The sequence below is a fragment of the Primulina eburnea genome, chromosome 8 (genome assembly GCF_022965805.1).
Source record: "Primulina eburnea isolate SZY01 chromosome 8, ASM2296580v1, whole genome shotgun sequence".
In the NCBI taxonomy this organism is placed as follows: domain Eukaryota; kingdom Viridiplantae; phylum Streptophyta; class Magnoliopsida; order Lamiales; family Gesneriaceae; genus Primulina; species Primulina eburnea.
Genome location: NC_133108.1, coordinates 4,942,405 through 4,965,863, shown reverse-complemented (window position 1 = coordinate 4,965,863; position 23,459 = coordinate 4,942,405). Strand labels below are relative to the sequence as shown.

At 34.9% G+C, this 23,459-nt stretch overlaps 4 protein-coding genes across 8 annotated transcripts; 2 read left to right on the top strand and 2 right to left on the bottom strand.

Annotated features, from left to right (window-relative positions):
- Positions 1-2,132: 2,132 nt before the first annotated feature.
- LOC140838113 (uncharacterized) lies at positions 2,133-2,639 on the bottom strand. Its single transcript, XM_073204197.1, has one exon. It carries the CDS (start codon positions 2,637-2,639, stop codon positions 2,133-2,135), a length of 507 nt encoding a protein of 168 aa, XP_073060298.1.
- A 2,948-nt stretch (positions 2,640-5,587) lies between these two features.
- Positions 5,588-10,765, top strand: LOC140838614 (cleavage stimulating factor 64-like). 5 transcript variants are annotated; one of them, XM_073205055.1, is made up of 10 exons: positions 5,588-5,922; positions 6,047-6,125; positions 6,737-6,822; positions 6,955-6,983; positions 7,109-7,353; positions 7,659-7,736; positions 7,997-8,032; positions 8,124-8,510; positions 9,330-9,596; positions 10,313-10,765. In XM_073205055.1, the coding sequence occupies exons 2-10, from the start codon at positions 6,093-6,095 to the stop codon at positions 10,448-10,450; spliced, it is 1,299 nt and encodes a 432-aa protein (XP_073061156.1). In that variant the 5' UTR covers positions 5,588-5,922; positions 6,047-6,092; the 3' UTR covers positions 10,451-10,765. The 5 variants fall into 5 exon arrangements, with proteins under 5 accessions (XP_073061156.1, XP_073061158.1, XP_073061157.1 ...); XM_073205057.1 differs by having other exon boundaries at positions 5,588-5,957; positions 6,737-6,814; positions 6,950-6,983; positions 10,313-10,764; XM_073205056.1 differs by having other exon boundaries at positions 5,589-5,922; positions 6,737-6,814; positions 6,950-6,983; positions 10,313-10,764.
- A 687-nt stretch (positions 10,766-11,452) lies between these two features.
- LOC140838613 (vacuolar-sorting receptor 6-like) lies at positions 11,453-15,106 on the bottom strand. Its single transcript, XM_073205052.1, has 10 exons — positions 13,966-15,106; positions 13,740-13,898; positions 13,458-13,541; positions 13,225-13,301; positions 12,662-12,743; positions 12,488-12,570; positions 12,330-12,393; positions 12,054-12,185; positions 11,863-11,966; positions 11,453-11,775 (listed from the first exon to the last, which is right to left on the bottom strand). The coding sequence occupies exons 1-10, from the start codon at positions 14,942-14,944 to the stop codon at positions 11,662-11,664; spliced, it is 1,878 nt and encodes a 625-aa protein (XP_073061153.1). The 5' UTR covers positions 14,945-15,106; the 3' UTR covers positions 11,453-11,661.
- Positions 15,107-19,247: 4,141 nt separating this feature from the next.
- LOC140838612 (protein TRIGALACTOSYLDIACYLGLYCEROL 2, chloroplastic-like) lies at positions 19,248-23,226 on the top strand. Its single transcript, XM_073205051.1, has 6 exons — positions 19,248-19,411; positions 19,523-20,181; positions 20,292-20,621; positions 21,053-21,168; positions 22,825-22,915; positions 23,009-23,226. Exons 2-6 carry the CDS (start codon positions 19,663-19,665, stop codon positions 23,099-23,101), a joined length of 1,149 nt encoding a protein of 382 aa, XP_073061152.1. The 5' UTR covers positions 19,248-19,411; positions 19,523-19,662; the 3' UTR covers positions 23,102-23,226.
- Positions 23,227-23,459: the final 233 nt, after the last annotated feature.

Sequence of the window (23,459 nt, the reverse complement as noted above, 5' to 3'; positions counted from 1 at the left end):
ATCAAAATCTCAAATATATTTTAAATGTTGTGTTTTTTACTGTTTCGGTATTTTGATAGTTCTTTGAATTGTTTATTTGTTGATTGTTTATGACTTAATTAATAATTAGTATATTAAGCTTCCACTTTAATTTTTGTGGATAAAGCATTTGTGATTTGTCATTTAAGTTGGTTATTTTTTTACAATTTTGTTTTGATATAGTTTGATTGGTTATGTTTAATTAATTTTATAAATGAAATTTATGCATATTAATTTAATCCCAAAGTGGATGAAACCAAAGTGAAAATTTCATCATTTATATAACAAATCAAATGATGGTCAAATTAGTGTAGACTAAAACATAATATCAATGAATTGTTTGATTTCTATTTACACCACCTGATATATTTGTCATTTTTTTACTTATGTGTTAGTGTATCTGTTTGAGCTATTAGATTTATTATCTACTTCGACTCTTATTTGGTTAATGATTTTGTTTTAGAAAAGTTTATAATTAGTCCTAAGAATAATTATAAAAAAATTTGTGAGACGGTATTATGAGTCATTTTTTTAAGACGGATCTCTTTTTGGTTCACCCATAAAAAAATATTATTTTTTATGTCAAAAATATTATTTATTATAATAAATATGGACACAGTTGATCTATTTCATAAATAAACATGTGTTGCTATGTGTACGGGAGAGGATCCCCTAGCATGGAGAGAGAAACAACATACCGTGTTGTACTGTCAAAACTTCTTTTTTTAAACTTTTGTTTCCCTAATTTTGATTTGCTCAATTAATTAAATAGGATAAGATGGATAAAAATAATTATTATATATTAATTTTTAAATAATCAATTAATTCATGCAAAATGTATTACTGTTAAATTTTTAAAAAAAACTTAGAAAAATTAAACTGAACCAAAATCTCCTGATACAAAAAATAAGCGATAAATTAATGATTAGTTTTATTTAAAAAATAAATCTAAACAAAAAATTTAACTAAAGGGTAAATTTTTAAATAATTATTTACATTATATTTTTGTTAAATTTATTTTGTATGAAATAATATATATTGTTTAATTTTATTAAGTTTAATGATATTTAAATTAAATTGTATTATATTAATAATAATACTTTTACTAGTTGTAACAATCTTTTCGTATCATTTATCTGAAAGATAACCATTTCCCATATGTATACCTTTCGTTATTATTATTATTTAAATGAACTAACTATTTATTAAAGAGGTAAAAAGAGTTATTGTACAAATACACGGGACATTCCTAAGAGATAGTAGACAGCAAATAAAACTAACATGATACAATTATAACAATATAACAATAATTCGGTAGCTTTCGGAATACAACGCGGTAAGTCTGAATCTCGATCTTCTTCATTATTTCTTTTTTTTTTCCCGCAGATTCCATACATAATAAACAGTAGCTGAAAGTGCCGCAATACGCATTTTGGTAAGTGTGGAATTACCTCTATACATAGTCCGAAAAACCTTCAATACTGTTGTCGATGTTCCCATCGTTTTCTTTATGTGTAGCCAATCGCGAAAGCTGTTCCAAATACTTTTTTAGATATAATGCACTCAAAGTATAGGTGGAGGGTCTATTCATCCGCTGCATTACATAGCTCACAAGATTTATCAAGTACAAAATGAAGTCTATCACGAGTGAGTAATTTCCCATGAGCTAGTAACCAAAATACAAATTGGTCTTTAGGTAAAAGCAAATTTTCTTTAGAAGTGGTTTCCATGGCCATACCCCCTACCTTGCATGAAGAAGTTATATGCTTGGGAAAGACCTTGGTTCTCTCCAAACCAAACATCTATATTGTCTCCAAAACAAACATCTATACAGACTATGGAATTCTCCACTGAATTATGGCGTCGCACCAACTCATCACGAATGGATAAGATCTGCTTGATCAAAGGCGATTCATCTTTGTGCCAGTCCTAAGACCATACATCTAAGTATGATTAACCCAATGAATTCGAAAACAATCTTTCTTCAAATGAATCTTCCAAAGTGTTTTCGTTAGTAGTGCCTTGTTCCAACCTTCTAAGTTTTTTAAACCCATGCCACCATCCTCTAGAGGCTTACAAAGCACATCCCAAGCAATGGGTGAGTGCTTTGTTGGCTACACAAATTTTTTACACAAAGCTTTTATGACATCAATCATGCCATTTGGAATGGGCAAAATGGAGAACCAAAAACATTCCATACCTTGTAGTATTGATCTGATAAGCTCAATTTTCTCTGCATAAGATAAGGAGTGTCGAGGCCAAGAGTTGATTTTGGCAGTCAAAGCGTCAACAAGTATATCATAATCGGAGAATCTCAACCGTCTAGCTGCCAGTGGGACACCTAAGTAGCAAACTGGTAAATTCCCAGCACTGAATCCTGTGAGCTCTAGGATCTGTTGTCTGACATATCCATCAATACTAGCCATATATCTGTTAGATTTCAGTAAATTAACTCGCAGCCATGCCATTTCTCCAAACTCATTCAAGCATTTCATAACCAGTGCAACACTAGAGACATCCCCACGCGACAATAATAGCAAGTCATCCACATAAGCAAGGTGTATGATACGAAAATGGCCACATTTAGGGTGAAAGGCAAAAGCAGGGATGTAGACATGCATTTAAGAGATCAAGAAAGAACTTCCAGACATAATGTAAAGAGGAAAGGAGAGAGGGGGTCACCTTGACGTAGCCCTCCTTTGCCAACAAAGTGTCCATGAAGCGTCCCATTAATCACAAGTGAATACGATGTCGATGATACACATTCCATAATCCAATGATTAAATCTAGTTGGAAAGTTCATAAAAGTAAGTACTCACGTAGGAACGCCCAGTCCACCCTGTCATAAGCTTTTTGAATGTCCACTTTTAAAATGTATCGTGGTGAACCTCTTTTTCTAGCATACTTCCGAAGCAGTTCTTGAGCCAAATGTATATTATTGACAATTGATCGTCCATGGATAAAAGCAGCATGCGCCCCATCAATTAATTTTGCCGTCACACTTCGAAGCCTAACCAGAATTTTTGAGATGATTTTATAAAACATTGTGCAGCAGGAGATCGGAAGATAATCAGTAATTGAGGATACATTCGCCGGTTTCTGAACTAAGGCAATGATTGAATGGTTCCATTGTTTCAATAACCGGCCAGACACAAAGAATTCTTGCACTGCTGCGAACACATCTTGACTGATAATATCCCATGTGGTCTTAAAAAAAGAAGAGCCAAATCCATCAGACCCTGAGGCTTTGTCACTATCTATGTCAAAAAGAGCATCACGAACCTCATTAATAGATACCATAGCTGTCAAACCTGCTCATTTACTAATTGTAACACACGGTCCTGCTGATATTGCATCTCTATTCATCGCACTTCTTTCTGCCTTTTTTTTTTACCCAATAAGCCTTTGTAGCATTCAACAAAACATTCAGCAATCTCATTTGGGTCCGTAGTAATGGCACCATCCCGATTGTGAATTACAACAACAGAGTTCTTCCTATTGTTTCTCTTGATAAGGTCATGAAAGAACTTTGTGCATCTATCACCCTGCTGTAAATATGTAAGTCTCGCTTTCTGAGTAATAAACAACCTTTATGCTTCTAGTAACAACTCGGCATTACGTCTGATCTATTTATACATGTCTGTCATGACTCCCGATTGCAGCATTACCTCTTCCATGTCTTCAAAATCCCACTTAGCAACCTTCGCACGCTCAAAAATGTGGTTGAAATCTTACAATTCAATTGCTTCAATGGTTGCTTCATTCCTTTGAATAGTTGTTTAAGTCTGAATTGTGTAGTATCATGTCCTCCAAATTTCCAATTAAGTTTTACCAACTCTAAAAACTCGTCACTTAGAGCCCACATATTAAATAATTTGAATGGTTTCCTTTTTTGTGGCCGAGTTTCAAGAAACGAAATGATAGTAGTTGTATGGTCTGGTATACAACCCGGAGCTAAAAATTCTGCAAAACCCTCAATGTTCGATGTATTCCAACAGTGGTTAACAAGAACTCGATCAAGTTTGCTACAAACCTTTGGACTCGTCCAAGTGAAGTAACAGCCATTAAACCGGAGATCCAAAGGTCGAGCGAGACAGCACAATCCAAAAAATCTTTTGTCTCATAATTTTTAACTTCCAACCCTCTTTTCTTTTCAGACGGTGACAAAAACATTGTTGAAGTCCCTAAGTAGTATCCATGGTAAGGAACAGGTAGCACCAAACACTTTCAAGTCATGCCAAAGTACCCTCTTTGAACTATAGTATTGAATCTATAGACAAACGAAACTCCGAATGTGGTATTCGTCATTAGACAAGCAATGCCAACATGTATGGACTGTTCACTTATATTAACAATGCTTAAGTCTACGAGCCAGGGTTCCAAAAAACTAAAATGCTGCCCTTGTTATTAAGAGAAAAAATTTGAGCAACTTTCATACCTGAGCATGGGATTCTCATGAAGTTTTGGAGAGAAAGATCATGGAACTTCAATTCCAAAATACCAAAAACGTCAATCTTATGAGTGCCCACCAAGGATTGGACACTCTTTTGTTTTAGAGGCTTGTGGAGGCCTCTAATATTCCAACAAGTCATATTCATTGACAATCGGAGGCAATTTTGGGTTGCTGCCCCATATTTTGATTCCCAGAGTATCTTAAGTTCTTGTATGTGGTATTCAAATTCACATATCATGTGTCACAAGAGCTGGTTTCTTCCATCTTTTCAAATAATACTACCATATCCTTGTTCTTACCAAGATTATGTCCCTCCATTTTCTTATTTTTCTTCTTGTTTACGACTGTCTTAAAACACGTTGTATCAACACTACCGTGAAAATAAAACTCATAAATATTATTGAATATTATAACAAAAAAACACCATAACTTATAAAGTTCAATAAAATTATATCCACATCCACGGGCAACTTTGATCACTTACCAAATATCAAAAAAAAAAAAAAAATTCGAGTAAGATAACTTGCAACTTGAAAATGACAAATACAAATACTCTCAATTTACAAAATCAAATCTAATATAAATTTTCTCTCAATGTGATGTGATGCAATTCTGTTCAAAAAACCATCCATATAAAGGTTGGAGATTTGAGGTTACGTTATGAAGATTGAAGTCTGAACAGAGCAGGCATACCAAAATTTGTCATATTGTTTTTTCATCCCTCTATAATAAAAAAACTAAAAATAAAAACGCCCAATTATCGTTATCTCCACTCCCAACTCGGCCGACATTTTTGTCCAATCTCAGACCTGAGCATGATCTTTTATGTATAAGAAGTGTCTGCATGGGTAAAGATGAAATAAATCCAAATGGAGATATAAACAGTGCTGCTTATTTAAATTTGTCCTGAACTTATGTGATTTTTATGTGTGTGCTGACCGTCAATAGTTAAAGCTTAATAATTTTTGAGATAAAATCGAAACACAAAAAAATTTGAGAAATGTAATTAGCACGAACAAAATTACAATGACAAAATTGAAAATAGGAAATAAAGCAAACCATAAAGATATGTGTGAATTATCTCTAAATATTCTAAAATAACCATTTTTGGGCTGGCCGAAAGTTATGGTCTCAGATAGGCCCAATGTTTCGGGTTTCTTGGCCATTCCGGTCGAAGTGGGACTGTCGGGACTAATTGTCTCCGCTGTAAATCGAGCTTTCCTTGGTTTCTGGTCTAAGGTTTCTTAGCCATCGGGGACCGGAGATCAAGCCCTAGTGGCTTATAGATTAATGGTGGAATTTATTCAGGTAAAACAGTAACAGATAATAATATTTTATTCAGAAGAGGAAATAAAACGGTGATGATGAAGCTGATTCCCGGTGGAAGATTCCTCTCGATATCGCGCGTCTGATGGCTGCCGCTCCTCAATCTCAGCATCGCTGCGTATTTGGTCATTATTGCTCTCTATAGAGTTTCTATCTTCACGTGTGTGTCTGTGTGTGTGTTTGCTCTGTAACTTTACTTAGCGACGAAAGTTACTGATGATTGTCGCATGTTTTTTGGCATCTGTGTAGTGGGGAACATACCTTATGATGCGACTGAAGAGCAGCTCATTCAAATATGCGAGGAAGTCGGTCCTGTTGTTTCTTTCAGGTGAGTCAGTTAAAAGGTGGGATTGTTGAAATTGGGATTGCTTCCTCCTTTATATTCTCTAATATGTATATAGTTGCTTCGCCTCTTCCTAAGGGAGATTTGCACGAATGAGCTTTTTGCAGAAAAACTAGAGGATCCTATTTCTGCAAAAATAATTTTTCCCTAAACCAATTTTTACGGCTGCCCCCAATTCTGTCTCGTGAAATTGTGGTGACATGGGAGGATTGGCGCGTTGGTCTAATTTACTAACGAGTTGGCTGCAGTTTGTAGAGAACTTTGTTTTCAAGAACAAGATTAGGACTTCTAAAAGATACTGGTCTTTCATTGTAATAGTATCCGATACAATGATGTTAGCCTTGAAGAATGACCAAACTTTCTCCATTTTTTTCGATGGTGAATCATTTGTTCTAGGGGCCTTTTATATTTTGTTATCTAATAATTGGTGTCACTTACTTTCTGTCAATTGACCTTATAAGAAAGCCCTTCGTGATTTTCCCTTTCCTTTCTCTATCAGATTAGTTACTGATAGAGAAACTGGGAAACTGAAGGGTTATGGATTTTGTGAATATAAGGATGAAGAGACAGCTTTAAGTGCTCGTCGGAATCTTCAGGGATATGAGATAAATGGTCGGCAGCTAAGAGTTGACTTTGCTGAGAATGACAAGAATGCTGACAAGAACCGAGAGCAGGTAAATCAGTTTTACAAAGGCTGGTTCATAATCTGATCCTAGTCATTAGTAAGCTTGCATTATATTTCCTTCAATTTTTTTCAGAAAAAACCATATCTCAATGTGAACTTCTTGACAAAGTATTTTTTTCTGCAGGGTAGAGGTGGTACCAGTATTGCTTCAAATATTGGTAAGTTCAAATTTAAAATCAATTTTTTTTATGTACACCGGAAGGGTTGAACAGTGAGGGACTTCAAATGTCTTCAACTGGTCAACTTGCGGTTTTTAGTTTATATTTTCAATTATCTAATGCAGACCCTCAAAAACAAGTTGGAGGCCCAGTGGCACGTGGGGATCTGAATCTTTACAGGCCATTGGGTGATTCTGTTGCCATGGCTGCTGCAACTGTCATGGCTGGAGCCATTGGAGCCGCTCAGACTGCTAACTCATCTGATCAGATCGGGTTGCAAACTCAGGCCCTATCGGGCATTGATCCTTTGACTCGGCATTTGGCCAAAATGTCTAGGAACCAGTTAACAGAGATTATGGCTGAATTAAAGGTTAGAATATGACTAAGATTCAGCCTGGATTAAAATATACTACATTCAATGGTATCGATACTTCATTTGGGTTTATTATTAATTTTCTTTGTTGAAAGCTGACTAAACTAATTTAATGTCACTGTTAAGCGACAAGGTGAGTTTTGTGACTAACACTTATTGTTGCCTGAAATGAATTTACAACCATATGAAAGGTTGCAGGATTAATGCAGATAACTTATGCACCAATCATAATGTTTTTTTTTGTGTAAGTCTGTTTCTACTCGATGAATATATGACATCATACAATTATTCAATGATGGCAGGCAATGGCTACACAAAATAAAGAAGAGGCCCGGCAGGTCTTACTTGCCATCCCGAACTTGCCAAAAGCTCTTTTTCAGGTTTTTATTGGCACTTGAATCTTCTTGTTAACATTATGATGCCATTACAAACTGGTTCTATTGTTAATATTTTTAAAGTCATTGTCATATTGTTGGATTTGTGACATATATATAAAGTTTATATTTTCTTTCTTCTAATTTCCTTGATCTAGGGAACATAAGAAGATATTTCTTCTACCTCTTTTCGATTTCTTCATATTATAGCTTCTTTGCATGATTCTACATGAACTGTATCTTCACAACAATGTGTTTGAGTGCAGGCCCAGATAATGCTTGGGATGGTTTCTCCGCAAATGGTTTGTTCTTTTTATCCAGAGTGTATCTTGCTATTATCTAGTTGAAAGCTCCACGGTGGAGCAATCAAGTCTTATATTATATACTGTGCAGTTGCAGATGGCAAATATTAGCCAACCCTCTGCCGAGTCAATGCAACACTTAGTGCAGAGTGGTCAAACTCTTCCTGGATTGCCTCCCCTTCCACAGAACAAACCACATTTTGGTTTGTTGCCAGCTTCACGTGAAAGTCAAATGTCTGTTAGTGCACCAAAGCAGTATGCTCAGATAACACATGTGCCTACACAATCTCAGATTCAACATTCACAACTAATGCAAAATCAAATTCCACATCAAGCTCAACTGCTTGTGCAATCTGGAATTTCATCCCTTCCATCTGTTCGTCCACAGTTATCGGGTGGCCTGTCAGTCAGACCACAAATTCATGTGCCAATTTCCTCTTCATTGAACCAACAAGCGCAACCATCAATGTCACGACAGGTGGGTCAAATTCCACCTACTGAATCGGCATGTAATGGCAGCTGATTACTCTTAATGCTAGCACTCATCTTTCTGCCTTAATACGTCTGACCCACCTACTGATTTGGTGTGTAATGGCAGCTGATTACTCTGAATGCTAGCACTATCTTTCTGCCTTAATACAATCCACAGATTTCTACCAATTTTAAGCCCAACTTGGCTTGAGGTGTATCAACCCAAGAAGTGAAGTCACTTGACACAATTTTATAGGGAATGAATTGTCCGTAAAATGGATTCAACTTCAAGAACAATTGGATTCAACTTGATTGAATATATTTGTTAGGGGGCATCAGAGTCTGTTTGGGTAAAAGCGTTATCCACTTGTACATAGTGCTTATAGAACTGCAGTTAGATCTGGTAGATCGAACCAAGCCTTGACCCAATAGTCTTCATTTCAGTAACTTCTGGGTCTTGTATAAATTTCTATTGATGTATGTATTATATATGTGTGTGTGTGTATCAGCATGTGTTCACATGGATGTTACTTTACACTGCAAAATGAGAAAAGAATTGAGCGAACAGCACATGCTGAGGCTGGTTTAACTGGCTTAATTTTGTGGTAATTATTTTTGTATTGTGGATGGAATTTTTATTGTCTGAAAGATTGACTCGTTTACAAGTGTCTGCTAGCTACCATGATCTGAAAAGAAGCTTTCTTGAACTTTTTGCACCTTGTTGTATGAAAATGACATATTACAAGCCATCTCGTCAAAAATTTGTCGGCTCATGGCTTTTGCAATCAACTTCAAAATAATTTAGTTTTTCTATTTTCTGTACCAGTCTATATCCTCAGCTATATTAGAGAACAAGGATTCGAAAGGGCTTGCTTTGAGTTCATTGGAGAAAGCGATAATTGTGAATAATAACCAAGATCAAGTGATTAGAGCACCTAAACTGGTGAAATTGAATGATGGAAGGGGTACCTCTTTATCAGAAGACGCAAATATGCATATGCAAGTTTCTGCAGCATCCCAAATGGTTGATCTTTCCGGAAAACAAATTTTCCAAGCAGAAGAATCTTCAAAGTCTGAGAAGCAAGCCTCTAAGGTATTTAATTATTCCTAATTATTATTATTTTTCAAGCTAATTCTCGTCAGCTACGATCCATCTTCTCGTAGCTTTGCGTGTTCTAACAGGTTGATATTTAATCTTATAATTTAACTATGTGTGAGCAGTCTGAATTTATTATAGATCTCACTGATGTGATAGGACAAAGTTTTGGAAAGTTTTCTACTGCATAAGGTGCCCGTTGGTTGTCCACAGGACCAACATTTTGTGTATGATATACCGAAGCAAAAGAGGAGTTAATTTTTTAATTTTTTTAATGGGATTTGTTGCTTAATCTTTGCATGCTTACTCACTTGAAGCTTTTTCTCTGTTCTTGTTTTAAACTTTCATTTCTGTTATAAATTGTGGAAGAACTAAAAACAATACTTTCTGGATGGTTTGATAAACTTAGTTTCAACTTGTCAAGCTGATGTCTGCTTCTATTTTATTGACAATATTCCGTTATGTTGCAATGGTGTTATTATGGAATAGTCAGCCATGACTTGAGCATTTTGGAACCTTTATTGAAGATCCAGTAATTTTTTAAGGAAACCGTGTAGTTTGTGAACTAGCTCTTGTATATTTAAGTGCAAGCATGCATTTGTGTATCTTCACTTATGGAAATGTTCTGAGGTGAAGGTGTAAGCTTGTTACAAAATATGATGAGTTTTCTTTTAAATAATACGTTAACCAAATTTTGACCATCATCTTTGCAGATGCAACTTCCCCTCGATGTAGATTCTGCGTTACTTGAGCAAGTGCTGAATCTGACCCCAGAGCAGCTGAGTTCCCTGCCGCCAGATCAGCAGCAGCAAGTTATTCAACTCCAGAAGATGCTCCGGCAAGCTGCATGAGATTTAAATTTTTTAAAGCATAGAGATTCTCAGCTAACCTAAAGTCATATTGTTTGTCTTTTGCATTTATTTTTTTAATAAGTTATAAGTTGCAAGTTGATGGTTTTGTGGGTGTGTGGGGGTGGGGATCATATTGAAGCTTCTGGATACAAGTGAGTGGCATCGTGTAACATTCAAAGCATGTCATAGAGAATAATGTAATAGAAATTAGAAAAGAAATTTTTGCATCTTCTCCCGTCAGTTGATCGTTTTGTCTCATGACAAGTCGTGATATTCAGTGAACATTGAAGGAATGTTTTGTTTTTGGTTTAATCTTGCGTTTTTTGGGTATCAGCTATGTATATCATCAATGAGACATATATAGCGTATAAGTTTGCTAAGTCGTGGTTGCTTGAAAACTATGGAGGCTTGTGCATGAGTATGTGCATCAGGTGTAAGATACCAGCAAGCTTGATGATTGTTTAGCAGAAGAAACTTTTATCGATGCTCTATTATCCTATACTAGTCCATAATGTAAAAAGTCGCCACAGAATTTAAAGGTCTTCTTTGATTTGGCCTTGAACATCGACAAAACTATCATCTCTTAATTACTCGAATCCCTAAAATAAGCAATTTCGATAGCTTTGTGAAAATTGTTTGACAGATGAAACTACATGGCTAAACAGCCTAAACTACATTCTATGTTACCCGATCAAAATTTAGACAAAATTATCATAATAATTTAATTAATAAAATAAATAATATTCAAGTACTCAAGCTCTTGCACGGTTTTAACTACCTGCAGTGTGTATATTCCAGCAATGACAGTTGTTATATTTCAAAACACAAGCTTCTTTCATGCAATGGGTGCATAAGACTCCCTTTATGTTGAATAAGTTTGTTCAATTTTTTTACCAGTTTTTTAATTTATGTTTAATTATTAAGGGGAAAGAAGAAAAGAAATTGAAGACCAATTATTTAAAGCTACCATTTTACCGCATTACTAAATACAAGTATATAATAAACTGAAAGGTGAAGATACTTTTACAATGAAAATCCAAAGTTAAGTCTGTCTTATTGTGGTGGTGTGTTTGCATGTCAAAATTTTACATTCAGAAACCTAACAAGGTTTCTCTCTCATTTTATTTACATGTGTTGTTGACAACTAACTAGAATATTATGTGTCCAGGAATGAGAAGCTCACTCTCTCTCTCTCTCTCGAGCATCGCCGCTTAAACGGATCTTAGAGGCTCGTCTTGGTGGTGGACAACCTGATTTTGATTCTGATTGTTGTCGAGTGGCATGTACTGAGACATGATAGCCATGATCTCCTTGTCCATATACGACTGTAAAACATACATACACACATGATAACAGTTTGTTAGTTTCTTGTAGTAAATAAAATATCATATTCAATACTAGTAGATACTTGCCCTCAGTCTGTATCTGTAGAATATGTAACCAGCAACTCCAACACTCAATACTACCGCTATCACCGACAAGGTAATGAATCGCCCCACTTTTGCATTACTCCTTTCTGTTCATCCATCCAAATATAATTTCCAATGAGTGGTACTTGAGTCTCTTATAAAAGTAAAAAGGGATTATCGGAGGTTAGCTTTACCAATACAGGTGTCTTGTTCCTTTATGTAGATTTTGCTGATCCCCTTACAGCTGCATTGAAATCCACCCCATGTATTCTTACAGCTGCAGCCATCACACTGACAGGCCAGGTTTTCCTTGCATTCATCCACATCTGGTGTTGATTAATGGTGCATGTATTATGTATATGATCACAAGTCAGAGATGCATGAACGATCATCCATCAATTCATTTAAAGTTAACAGCTACACACGCGCGCGCACAAACACTATTTTTGTTAAAAGAAGAAGAAAATGACCTTCACATTTGTGACCATCCCCTCTAAAACCAGGAGGACACTTGCAGCCTGATACTTCAGCTTCCTGCAGATAGTCGGTGTGAGTCTCAGTGGTTGTATTTTGAAAATTGATCAATTGTTGTCACAAGTTAATGTCATAATAAATAGTAAAGGATTACTATGCAGGCTGAGAATGTGATCCCTTCTTTGGTATCAGACCAGCAACCTCCGTTGTTCATCCAACACCTTCCAGCTCCAACACCTAAACACAACACAAAGGAGGTGATAAGAGCATCACTATGTGTATACGTTTGTATTCGTCTCGTGTGTCTCGGGAACTTAAAAAAACTTGCCTTGACAAGATGAATATCCATCTCCTTGATATTGAACACCATTCACCAAGGGACACTCACAAACTCTTCCCCTAAATGTGTCCTGTGATATCATCACCATCATCACATTATAGTTATAATGCACAGCCATTGCATGAATAAATCAACTATATAATGCAGCACCAGAATTTTAACTATCATTTCAATGTTTTATAACATCATTAAATTCACGTGTCTTATAGCAAATTAAAAAGACTGGTATTCTGCTATACCCATAATTTTTATTTTTTTTGACATTTTTAGATCCATTTATTTTAGATCCATTTACATATTAGAAAAGAAAAAAAGGATCCCACAAGTATATAAAAAGAGTCCGATATAGATAAACTAAATATCGAATGGATTATTTTACTAAACAAAATTATCCATATCAAATAAATCAAAAATGATTTTTACGGATTCTTATTTACCATATAGTAAAAACTATTATTATTACTCACACATAAAGGAGGTGATGATATTATTTCGTGGTTTTTACTCCTCTAATTAGCAATAGTGGTGTTCGGTGATGGATCCATTCATACCTTACAGGCAGTGACATTTGATGCTGGATCCTGCCAACACCCACCATTGTTCTCGAGGCACTCATTAGTCTCAATATCTGTTCATCACCAGCACCAATATTTATTATCCCTTGTAATAATTTTTCCTAAAATTCAAATTTTATCCCCAAACATGTATCACATCCCTTTCAAATCTTGTGTTTGCCCTTTCAATTCGAATCGAATTGTATGCGCAAAGTGAAATAATAAATTACCTGTGCTCAAGCAAATAGGAGGATCAGTGGTCTCCTTAAACCCAGCACATATGGCCTTCAATATTGCGCCGCTCTCCAACTTACCTTTATTAACGATAAGTAATTGTACTTAATAAAGTAAAGCAAGGAAAAAATATGAAAAATAACAATTTTTATGAAATCTTTTTTATATATAAATTTGTGTATTTTGTCTTGTATAAAGATAAAAATTCTAAAAATAAAACCATGTACATAGAATAAGTGCAAGGAACAAGTAGTAGCCGCCCTGCTTTACTAGTATACCTCTGTATTGAACATCATTTATGAGCATCGTTGGTAAGATTGTAACATCACCACGCGATCCGTGTCCGACCTGAAGATGTTGCTCTGCTTTCAGGACTTCATTTTCGCTGTCGGCTTCGGTGTCTCCCATGCACTTGTTTATCTTCTCCATGGGGAGATCTGCGTATCATCTTTTTCAGAAAATTGAATATGAGTAAGGATTAATGAATGATTGTTAAATGATTACCGAGTGATTTGATGACTTTCTCTGCACATTCTTTGGTGTATTTCTTTTCCTTCATGGAGCACCTGATATGGAAATCAGTGACATAATCCCACCACACCCATGGTCTCATGCTCTCATTCGCAACTCTGTGCACGCAGAGCTGCCTTAAGTTCTCGAACACGACATCTTTTCCTTCGTAACCCTCCCTGAAATCCTGGTCTGGGTCGGGCGCGCAATATCTCCCTCGATTTATGCACTGAGACTTGCACTGTCTGGTCTCTAGAAAAGGATCGGGGCAGTACCATGTTATGTAGTGAGGTGTGAATTGTGTGTAGCCTCCTTTCTCCAGTATTTGAGCGTGTCCCCTGAAATTCTTGATGAAATCCATCTGTTCATCGCAACGGATTCCACATTCGTCGTTGCTGTTTGTCCACAGCTCGTATTCGACCCTCTGATCTGGATGGGGCATGGACTCCGTCCAGTCTATCTTCAACACCACCTCCTCGGTACCTCTCTTCAGGGCATCCTTGAGTGTCTCGCCGAAGGACCGGTCGATCAAAGCAGAAGGGATTCCGATCTTCTCTATGTAGCCATTGGCATCGGAGCTCTCCTCAGGAGAATCCATGGTGAGCAGAGGTTCGTCTATTATGTCAGCCACTAAAACAGCCGCTGCGCCAGCTTGCTGCCCGTTCCACACCTTCAATGCAAAGTAGCAATCTCCACGCTCGAGAAGAAGAATGGTGGGGCGAGAGGAATTAAATTTGAAGGGCTTGTCGCCATCGAAAGGAGAACATCCCGTGGCTTGGGACGATTCAGGATAACGGAGAGTACCGAACATGTATCCACCATAATCAGGAACTCCAAAGTTAGCAATAGCTGCATCGTGCTTTGACCGCAAATCGTAGGGAGACACCAGGCTTACGCTGCTCTTCTCCACCACAAATCTTGCGTCCACATACTGAAACAAGGCCAGTATCACCAGCGTCAAGAAAGAAGCCATGTTGAATTCAAGAGCAGTGGGGGATAAATGCAATATTTGTTAGAGACAACGCGCGGGAGGAAGAAGACTCGGGATACGGATTAATATGTTGCTTGACTTAACGGCGGGGTGAGGTTCATTGTGACGTTAAGGAAACACACAGCACATGTAATTAATTACCTATGAATTAGCAGAAGGATCGGAAATTAATGTCATCTGCCAATATATTTGTTTAATTGCATTGACTTGTAACATGATTCCTATTTGAGTCGGTGAAATAGGTAAATATTTAATCGATAGTCAGGAGTTTTAATTTTTTCTCGAGCGAACATCCGTACATAACTTGTCTAGTATGATTACACATTTGACGTGATAGCAAATTTTTCTGTTAGGCCAAATATTTATTTTGTATACATCGAAAAATAGCCAAAGCGAATTCCCACCTCTTGAAAAAAAATATAGAGGGTAACCAGATAAACCTAACATTTGAGTTCTATGTTATATTAGGTTCCAAGTGTTTTTCGGCACAAATGACATCTTGTTGTGGGGCTTCAATTAATGCAGCTTGGTGATTTTTTTAAAAACCATTAATGCAACTTGATGTTGAAAAATCATTATTCATCAAGCACGACGTGGTAAATTTTTCGTTGGTTTATTAAATTATCATACGAATCAAATTTATTTAAATATTGAGATCTGATTATTCAAAAGACTAGGTCTCATGTGAGACCGTTTCACGGATCTCAATCTGGGAGACGGGTCAACCCTGCTTATATTCACAATAAAAAGTAACACTTTTAGCATAAAAAGTAACACAAGTTTTTGCCTTATTCAAATACTTCATACTAACGACGGGTTGTGAGGATTAATAATCACTCCAAATCAAGAATATGACGAGATAAATTTTCCTAAATTTTATTAGGAGCCACACATTGTTTGTATGTTATATTACAAAAACTCATTTGAGATGGTCTCACAGATTAATTTTATGATACGAAATTCATATTTGAACCAACTTATGAAAAATATTATTTTTATACCAAAAATATTTCTTTTCATCCTAGATATGGATCAGATCGACATGTCTCACAGATATAACTTCGTAAAATCGTCTAACATGAAACGTCGAAATAAAATAATTGTAGCAACACTCATATGGCTTATCAAATTTATTTTTACCATAATTTTCATTTATTAATGTACACAAAGCTACGGATGAAATGGAGCCGAGCCGAGCCGAGCCGAGCTCTTGAATGTTTGAGCTTAACTCGTTTATAATCGAGTTGAGCTCGAGTTTTATTTAACGAATATATTTATGTTTCACGAGTTTATTCAAGCTTTTATCGAGCTTAATAAATATGAATTATAAATTAAAATTTTCATTAAATTCATTAAAAAATAAATTATATATTTAAAGAAAAATACAACATTCTTACTAAACTTTTTAAATTTATTCTAATAATCAATAGATTTTTCTATATATTTAATAATTAAAATGCAAAATTAATCAATCAAATATCAAAACTATTATTTTTTCATCTAATAGATGACTCGTGAACTTACCAACAAACATGTTCACGAGCTAACAAGCCGAATATTGTAAAGTTTAAGTTTGATTTGTTTATCTTAACGAACTTTTATCGAATCGATTTTCAAATAGTTTATAAACGATTTGGTTCATTTATATCATTACATAAAGCAGGTAAGAACCACACTTGACTGAAAACAACAGGTTTAAAAACAACTAAGGAAAAACGATGGTTGCTTAGCGTGCAAGTTTGGTAATACTAGCTACCAAATTTTTACACTTTCTTAGTCAATTTTAAATGATGATCTTTAATATTTACTCTTCACTCATATAAAACGAAAACGGACTTTTGAAAATAGGATTAATAAAAGAAACGCTATTAGCAACTCAGAGCTAGACATTGCAATACATTGGACCGGGATTTGTTATGCCTTATATGTCACATCCCATATATCATTCTCATATCCAGTTTAATCTTAACAGTGCTCAAAACATAAGGTATTTTCAAGATGACACAAAACGAATAACTCGTGTTCGAACGAAAATTTCGAAAACTGAAACAATTCACATACGAATTATTTTAAAACATAACCTCACTTACCTTAGGATTGCTTGAAAAACGTTGAAGGAACAGACTGAAATTTGTCTCCCAATCTGTCACCTTGCATAAGCGTTTGTGAGTTATTGAACCGTTGGATCGATCTTAAACTTGGACACTACGATCACAAGTAATTAGATATGTTATGAGCGATGTAGATCGGGTTTAAAAGACATTTGTACGAGTTTATGGATAAAAGGCAATATGTATATTATTATCGCTTATAATTTGAGCGGTTTTCTTGTAGAGACTATATACAAAAACAAACAGTTGGATGTGGATGGATTTTGGATATTATATTCAGAATATAAATAGTATATTATGAACATTGGAGATTAGATCTAGACAGAAGCTTAGTTTGAACGTATCACTCAAGGGATGGACAAAACTCTTGCTTGCAAAAAGTTCGAAATTTTGACAAAACTTAGAGAGAGAAATCTCGAAATTTAGAGTGAATTGGAAGTTAAAATTCCGTGTAAGTTTTGGCCTTGTATTTTGAGTAGGTCTCTTGTGAGATCGTCTCACGAATTTTTATCCGTGAGACTGGTCAACCTTACCCTTATTCACAATTAAAAGTAATACTCTTAGCATGAAAAGTAATATTTTTTCATGGATGACCCAAATAAGAGATTCATCTCACAAAATACGACCCGTGAGACCGTCTCACACAAGTTTTTGCCTTGTATTTTTATGTATTGGGTGCGAGGCTTACCATAGTTAGATTGACCAGCTTCCATATTACAAAGATTTTTCTTCCATAATGAAAAATTGAGGGCTTTATTACAAAATTATCAGTTCTCACATTATATTATATCCGACTTATTAAAGTAACAAACATTTCATACTCGTTCGGATTTGTTTGACCTATTAGACCCATCGAATAAAATATTCGTAAATTTTTATGATTTATTATTATTATAAAGTTGAAACCAACGATCGCTATCTTTCGATGCTCGCTGGATAAACCTCTAAACTAATACAGTGATCTGCTAACTAATTTAGCCATGTAAACCATATTGGACGAGTCATGTGTAACAAATTCGTCGTGTTGAAATGAGGAATTAAACTCTTAATAATTAACTAAAAATTAACATATTCCACGAATATAGACATTCTTAAAAGTTTTTTTGATAGTTAAATACGTTGCATAAAGTTCTTATTCCTTACCTAACCAAATAAGACAACTTGATATCTCTCGCGGAATGGGGTTGGATCCAATAAATCCCAAGGGAAGTTTTCTTTTGCATCTCGACCACACTCCTTTTACCAATATTATATATCACCACAACCAATATCGAATCATATTTAATATCGCTAATATATATCCTTTGGTATTAATTAATTGTGATTGTAAAAATCAAACACACGAGACAACTGAGACGCACGATATCCTTATATTACTTTTAATTTTGGCCAGACATGCGGAAACTGTTATTTAAATAACACATTATTGTGGCGGTATATATATATATATATATATATATATATATATATATATATATATATATATATATATATATATATATATATATATATATATATATATATATATATATATATATATATATATATATATATATATATATTATTCTATTAAGTTTAGGATATTAAAGTAACTAACTTTGGTGTCATGGTCTGTTTTAATATTTATATATATTAATAAAATGTTAAAAATTTATTATAAGTTATATATAGTTCAGCGAATAGAGTCGTTGTTTCTTGAAAATTAAGTTATAGGTTCAATTATGATTGATGTCATTTTTTATTCTTTTATTTTTTAATTATTTTTTAATTTATATATCAAAATTACAATGTAGTCCCTCACTATTTCTTATAATTATATTTTGATCCTTATTTAAATATAAGTCAAATGAATTATAAAAAATATTATATAAGCACGCAACGCATGCGTCGGTGCACTAGTACATATAAAAAAATCAAGAACTTTTCCTTTCAAACCAAAATAAATAAATGAATAAATACATTTTATAGTCACCGCCACTGTTACATATAAGATTTGGTCGACCAATTGAAACACAAAACAATAAATAAATAAAAAGATTGGTTCTTCTTTTTAGAACAAAATTACTATTTTTATTATTTTGTTATTGGGCTCTTTGAACTTTTGTTATCAGCATATTATTTTGCCCAATCACTTTAGTCCAATTATTTAATGAAGGCCCGGACCATCTATTCGGGTCACGGCCCAGACCATCCCAATCATCCTCTACGTCCTTGCTCTCACCCTCTCTCCGTCTCGTACTCTGCGGTTGTTCGCTGCTGCTACTGCTAGGGCTTTGGGTCTCAGCAACATCCTATTTTCTATTCACTATGACAATGCGTGTTTGAGAACAGATTGAAGGTATCCTATTTTAATCTCTATGTATTGAACGTTCGGTGATTTTTGTTTGATGTTCATTTCACCACGTTTTTTAAATCTTCTAAGAACTGTTTGTTTCTAATTTATATGTAGGTTCTTCGTTTCTAGAATCTATTACCATTTCATACTGTCAGTAATCAACTGGGTGTGATGCGGGGATTCATTTCCTACTGAGGACTATTATATATATGTGTGTCTTCATTTGTTCACTACTTTTTTGTGATTAAAACGAGATGGTGGGCAGTGCAACACTTTTTGTTTCAACAAGCTCGCAAGTGTTGTCTCCATGTTCTATCACCAACGCTTCAGGGAGCGGTTCATTGAATTTGTTCCCCTGTTCGACAGCTAATCTGAGGCATAAGAGGAAGAAACCATTTGTTATCAAAGGTTCTGCCGAACAAAATGTGTCTTCTTCTGAAACTAAAAGCCCTCTCTCAGTGATCATCAACTTCACCCAGGCTATGTGGAGGCAAACTTTGAGACCCTTAAGTGATTTCGGTTTCGGTAGAAAAAGCGTATGGGAAGGTGGTGTCGGGTTGTTTCTTGTTTCGGGTACGGTTCTGTTTGTGCTTAGCTTGGCTTGGTTAAGAGGGTTCCAATTGCGATCCAAGTTCAGGAAGTATTTGGCAGTTTTTGAGTTTGATCAGGCTAGTGGAATTTGCACCGGAACGTCAGTTAGGATTCGAGGGATAAATGTTGGCACGGTGGTGTCTGTCAAACCATCCTTGCGGAGTATTGAAGCAGTGGTTGAAGTGAGGCAAACTTTCTACTTATTCTACACCTGGGGCTTCAATGCTCGCAGTGATATGATTATTTCTCATGATTTTCCTTTCTTACTTTTTTTTTTAAAAAAAAAATTCAGGTTGAAGATGATAAAGTTGTAATACCGCGGAATTCATTAATTGAAGTCAATCAGTCTGGCCTGCTGATGGAAACTCTTATTGATATCACCCCTCGAGAACCCATTCCAACACCTTCTGCCGGGCCTCTAGCCTTGGGTTGTGTTGAAGAGGGATTAATTGTGTGTGATAGACAAAAGATAAAGGGACACCAAGGGGTGAGTTTGGATGCATTGGTTGGAATCTTTACTCGCATTGGACGTGAAATGGAAGACATTGGCGTATCGAATGCCTATGCATTAGCTGAGCGAGTTTCTGCCGTTATTGAAGAAGCACAACCACTGCTTAGAAAGGTTTGATCTGCCCGGTCTTATGTTATTTAGTGCATTTGTTTTTCTCTGGGATTGACTGTTTTTAGTTAGATTTATTGTATAATCGTCACAAAATTATCTTTCCCCAATATTAGTTAACCCCCAAATTAAGTTATAATTCAGTATTTCAGTTATTTCCATCTATAAAATGAAAATGTATGTATTTCCCCCGGCGCTACTCTGATTCTATATTTGAGTCATTCAGATGTGGCTTTTTTCAACTTCATTGCTATATGAGTCTCCATTTATTGTCTCATTTAGTAAATTTTAACCAAACGAACTTGCAACTGTTGAATAATTTTTTTAGTTATTGTTGTCTTGCTCCTTCAAATAAATCTAATAGGTACTTTGCAGCATTATAGTTTGAATATATTCTCATGCAAAATTCTATCTTTGATATAGTGACTTCTCAGATGACAGCCATGGCTGAAGATATTGAACCTTTACTGGCTGAAGTTAATAGTAGTGGTTTGCTGAAGGAAGTTGAGAATTTAACCAAAAGCCTTGCACGAGTTTCTGAGGATGTGAGGTAAGTAATATATCGAGACACCAAATCTTGATGCCAGTATATCATATGTAAATGTATTCTTTCTTATGCCTCAAAGACTTGAATTAATAGTCATCATGATACACGTTATCCGATGAGCGAAGAAAGCCACAGAAAATAATAAACTTTTGACTTGTAAGATTTTTCATGAGTACATTATATATATATATATATTAGCAAAAAAACGTAGTTCGATGTTATGTTGCTTTCTCTTTTTTCCATCACTTTTATGTTGAACTTGGTACTGGAGAAGATACTCAGAAATTTACCCTGAAGTATCGGAAATATTGAAAATTTTCACTTCAACAGTAGATCTGGTGGTGAGCAGTAACCACACTTTTAAATCTCTTCTGGTTACCTATCTGTCATGGTCACAGATTGATTTTACATTGATTTCATGTATTTTATTTGTGGGCACGATTATGAAAATTATTTGTTACTTTTCAACAGAAGACGAAACAGATTATCTGTGTTTCTATGTGCATTACTTTTTATATTGGATACGAAATGTTGTAAGATAGTTTCAGACCATTTTTTGCTTGAAATTGAATTCAATTCATTTTTCCATGTTCGTTGTTCAACTTGGGAAGTGTTAGAAAATAAAATATATTTTGGAATCAGTTTGATGTTATCAAAACTAGGATATAATATATCTTCTATATAATTTTATCGTAGTATAGTCAATAAAAAATCTCAGTTATTTTCCTTAATGCATTTTCTTTCTTACGTGTAGAGATGAGTATTCTATGTTAGAGTGAAAATTCCCATTAAGTTTATCCTTAATAATTTTTCGTACTTAATACAGAGATGATATTTTATTCTATATTAAGAGCTATCTGTAAAAGTTTTTAGTTCTGGGCATATGCTCGGTAGATGTAGGTCTTTAGATCCTAAGCATGTAAATATTGCATTGTGTGCTATCTTTCTTTAGGATTGACCTCCTTTTTTTAAGTGTTCAGCATCTACTATTGCTCATCCTCTTCCAGTTTCCTTGAAAGGGACGGCTTCATCTATATCTTTCTGCTTTTAAAACTCTTGAGATGAAAAACATAAGAGCTCGATTTCGCGAAATCGTAAGAGCGGTAATGCAATGATTTTAATAATTTGTCTTACTTCCCGTGTGTTTTGAAGTTGCGACATAAGCCATCAATGTTTGAATGTAATCAATTTTTAGAAATCTTCCATCAAAATTTTAAGAAATGAATGGGAGAATAGGAGATCTCTTTCCCTGCAGTCTTGCTGATAATGATGACGAAGTTCTTGTCAATCAGGCTTTGGCACAAAACTTAGGGGTTAAATTGAATCAGGAAATATTAGGAATATATCCATGGAAAAGTTTTACTTTCTCATTGGTTTTCTTGTTCCATAAGAGCTATAATGCTGTGATAGTTATGTAACATAAACTTGAATTAAACTTCATCAACAATTCTCATGAATCCACCATTTTACATTCTGTTATCTACCAATCGATGGAATGGATTAATTGACGTACAAAGTTCCATCTGATACTTGGAGTATTTTGAGTTACTAAATCTTCGGCCAAAATAGCATGTTATCATTTGACGCATTTTGACTTGAATCATGTTTCCCTTCTTGTATGCTAATTGACTAATGGAGCTTTATGTTTGAACTTTGCAGAATGACGCATTCATCGATTATGACTCCAGAAAACAAGGAACTAATTCAGAAGTCTATTTATACCTTAATTTTCACTCTAAAGAACTTTGAGGTATGATCCAAGTGGTTGTTACTCCTCTTAGTATCAGACAATATTTAAATGACGTTAGGTTTCATATCATCTTCATTATCAATCAATATGCAGAATATAAGCTCGGATATATTGGGATTCACTGGGGATGAAGCCACACGAAGGAACTTGAAGTTGCTCATTAAGTCACTCAGCAGGCTGCTGTGAGCCAAGAAAAGAAAAAAAAATTGTGGAACATAATTTTGTGGATCCAAAGTTATTTGCAAGGTATTACAAGAATTCTTGTTTAACAGATTATCAATTTTCAAGAATCATTGGATAGATTGAGATTACTTTGCCTTTGAATATTCAGTTGATTTGATTAAGTTGTAAACTTTGAGTAGGAACTTTATTTCAAATAAATCAAGGTTCTTTTGGAGAAAACCTCTCTTCAAAGCCTTATTTGTCCAGTCCTTTCGTGACCATCGGTGCTACTATACCCAAACAGAAAACTCCATATATTGCATGCATGTATTGCTATTTCAAGACAGTTTTACCATTCCTTGAAAAAATAGTTAGACATTCA

Excerpts from the sequence above, each read along its gene's own strand:
- LOC140838113 (XM_073204197.1), bottom strand. The coding sequence starts at position 2,639 with ATGCATGTCTACATCCCTGCTTTTGCCTTTCACCCTAAATGTGGCCAT.
- LOC140838612 (XM_073205051.1), top strand. The coding sequence starts at position 19,663 with ATGGTGGGCAGTGCAACACTTTTTGTTTCAACAAGCTCGCAAGTGTTG. Across the intron at positions 20,622-21,052 it reads CACAACCACTGCTTAGAAAG|ATGACAGCCATGGCTGAAGA; the intron begins GTTTGATCTGCC and ends GTGACTTCTCAG. Across the intron at positions 22,916-23,008 it reads TCACTCTAAAGAACTTTGAG|AATATAAGCTCGGATATATT; the intron begins GTATGATCCAAG and ends ATCAATATGCAG.
- LOC140838613 (XM_073205052.1), bottom strand. The coding sequence starts at position 14,944 with ATGGCTTCTTTCTTGACGCTGGTGATACTGGCCTTGTTTCAGTATGTG. Across the intron at positions 12,744-13,224 it reads CAAATGTCACTGCCTGTAAG|GACACATTTAGGGGAAGAGT; the intron begins GTATGAATGGAT and ends ATGATATCACAG. Across the intron at positions 12,571-12,661 it reads TGGATATTCATCTTGTCAAG|GTGTTGGAGCTGGAAGGTGT; the intron begins GCAAGTTTTTTT and ends TGTTGTGTTTAG.
- LOC140838614 (XM_073205053.1), top strand. The coding sequence starts at position 5,883 with ATGGCTGCCGCTCCTCAATCTCAGCATCGCTGCGTATTTG. Across the intron at positions 5,923-6,046 it reads TCAGCATCGCTGCGTATTTG|TGGGGAACATACCTTATGAT; the intron begins GTCATTATTGCT and ends GCATCTGTGTAG. Across the intron at positions 6,126-6,639 it reads GGTCCTGTTGTTTCTTTCAG|ATTAGTTACTGATAGAGAAA; the intron begins GTGAGTCAGTTA and ends TTTCTCTATCAG.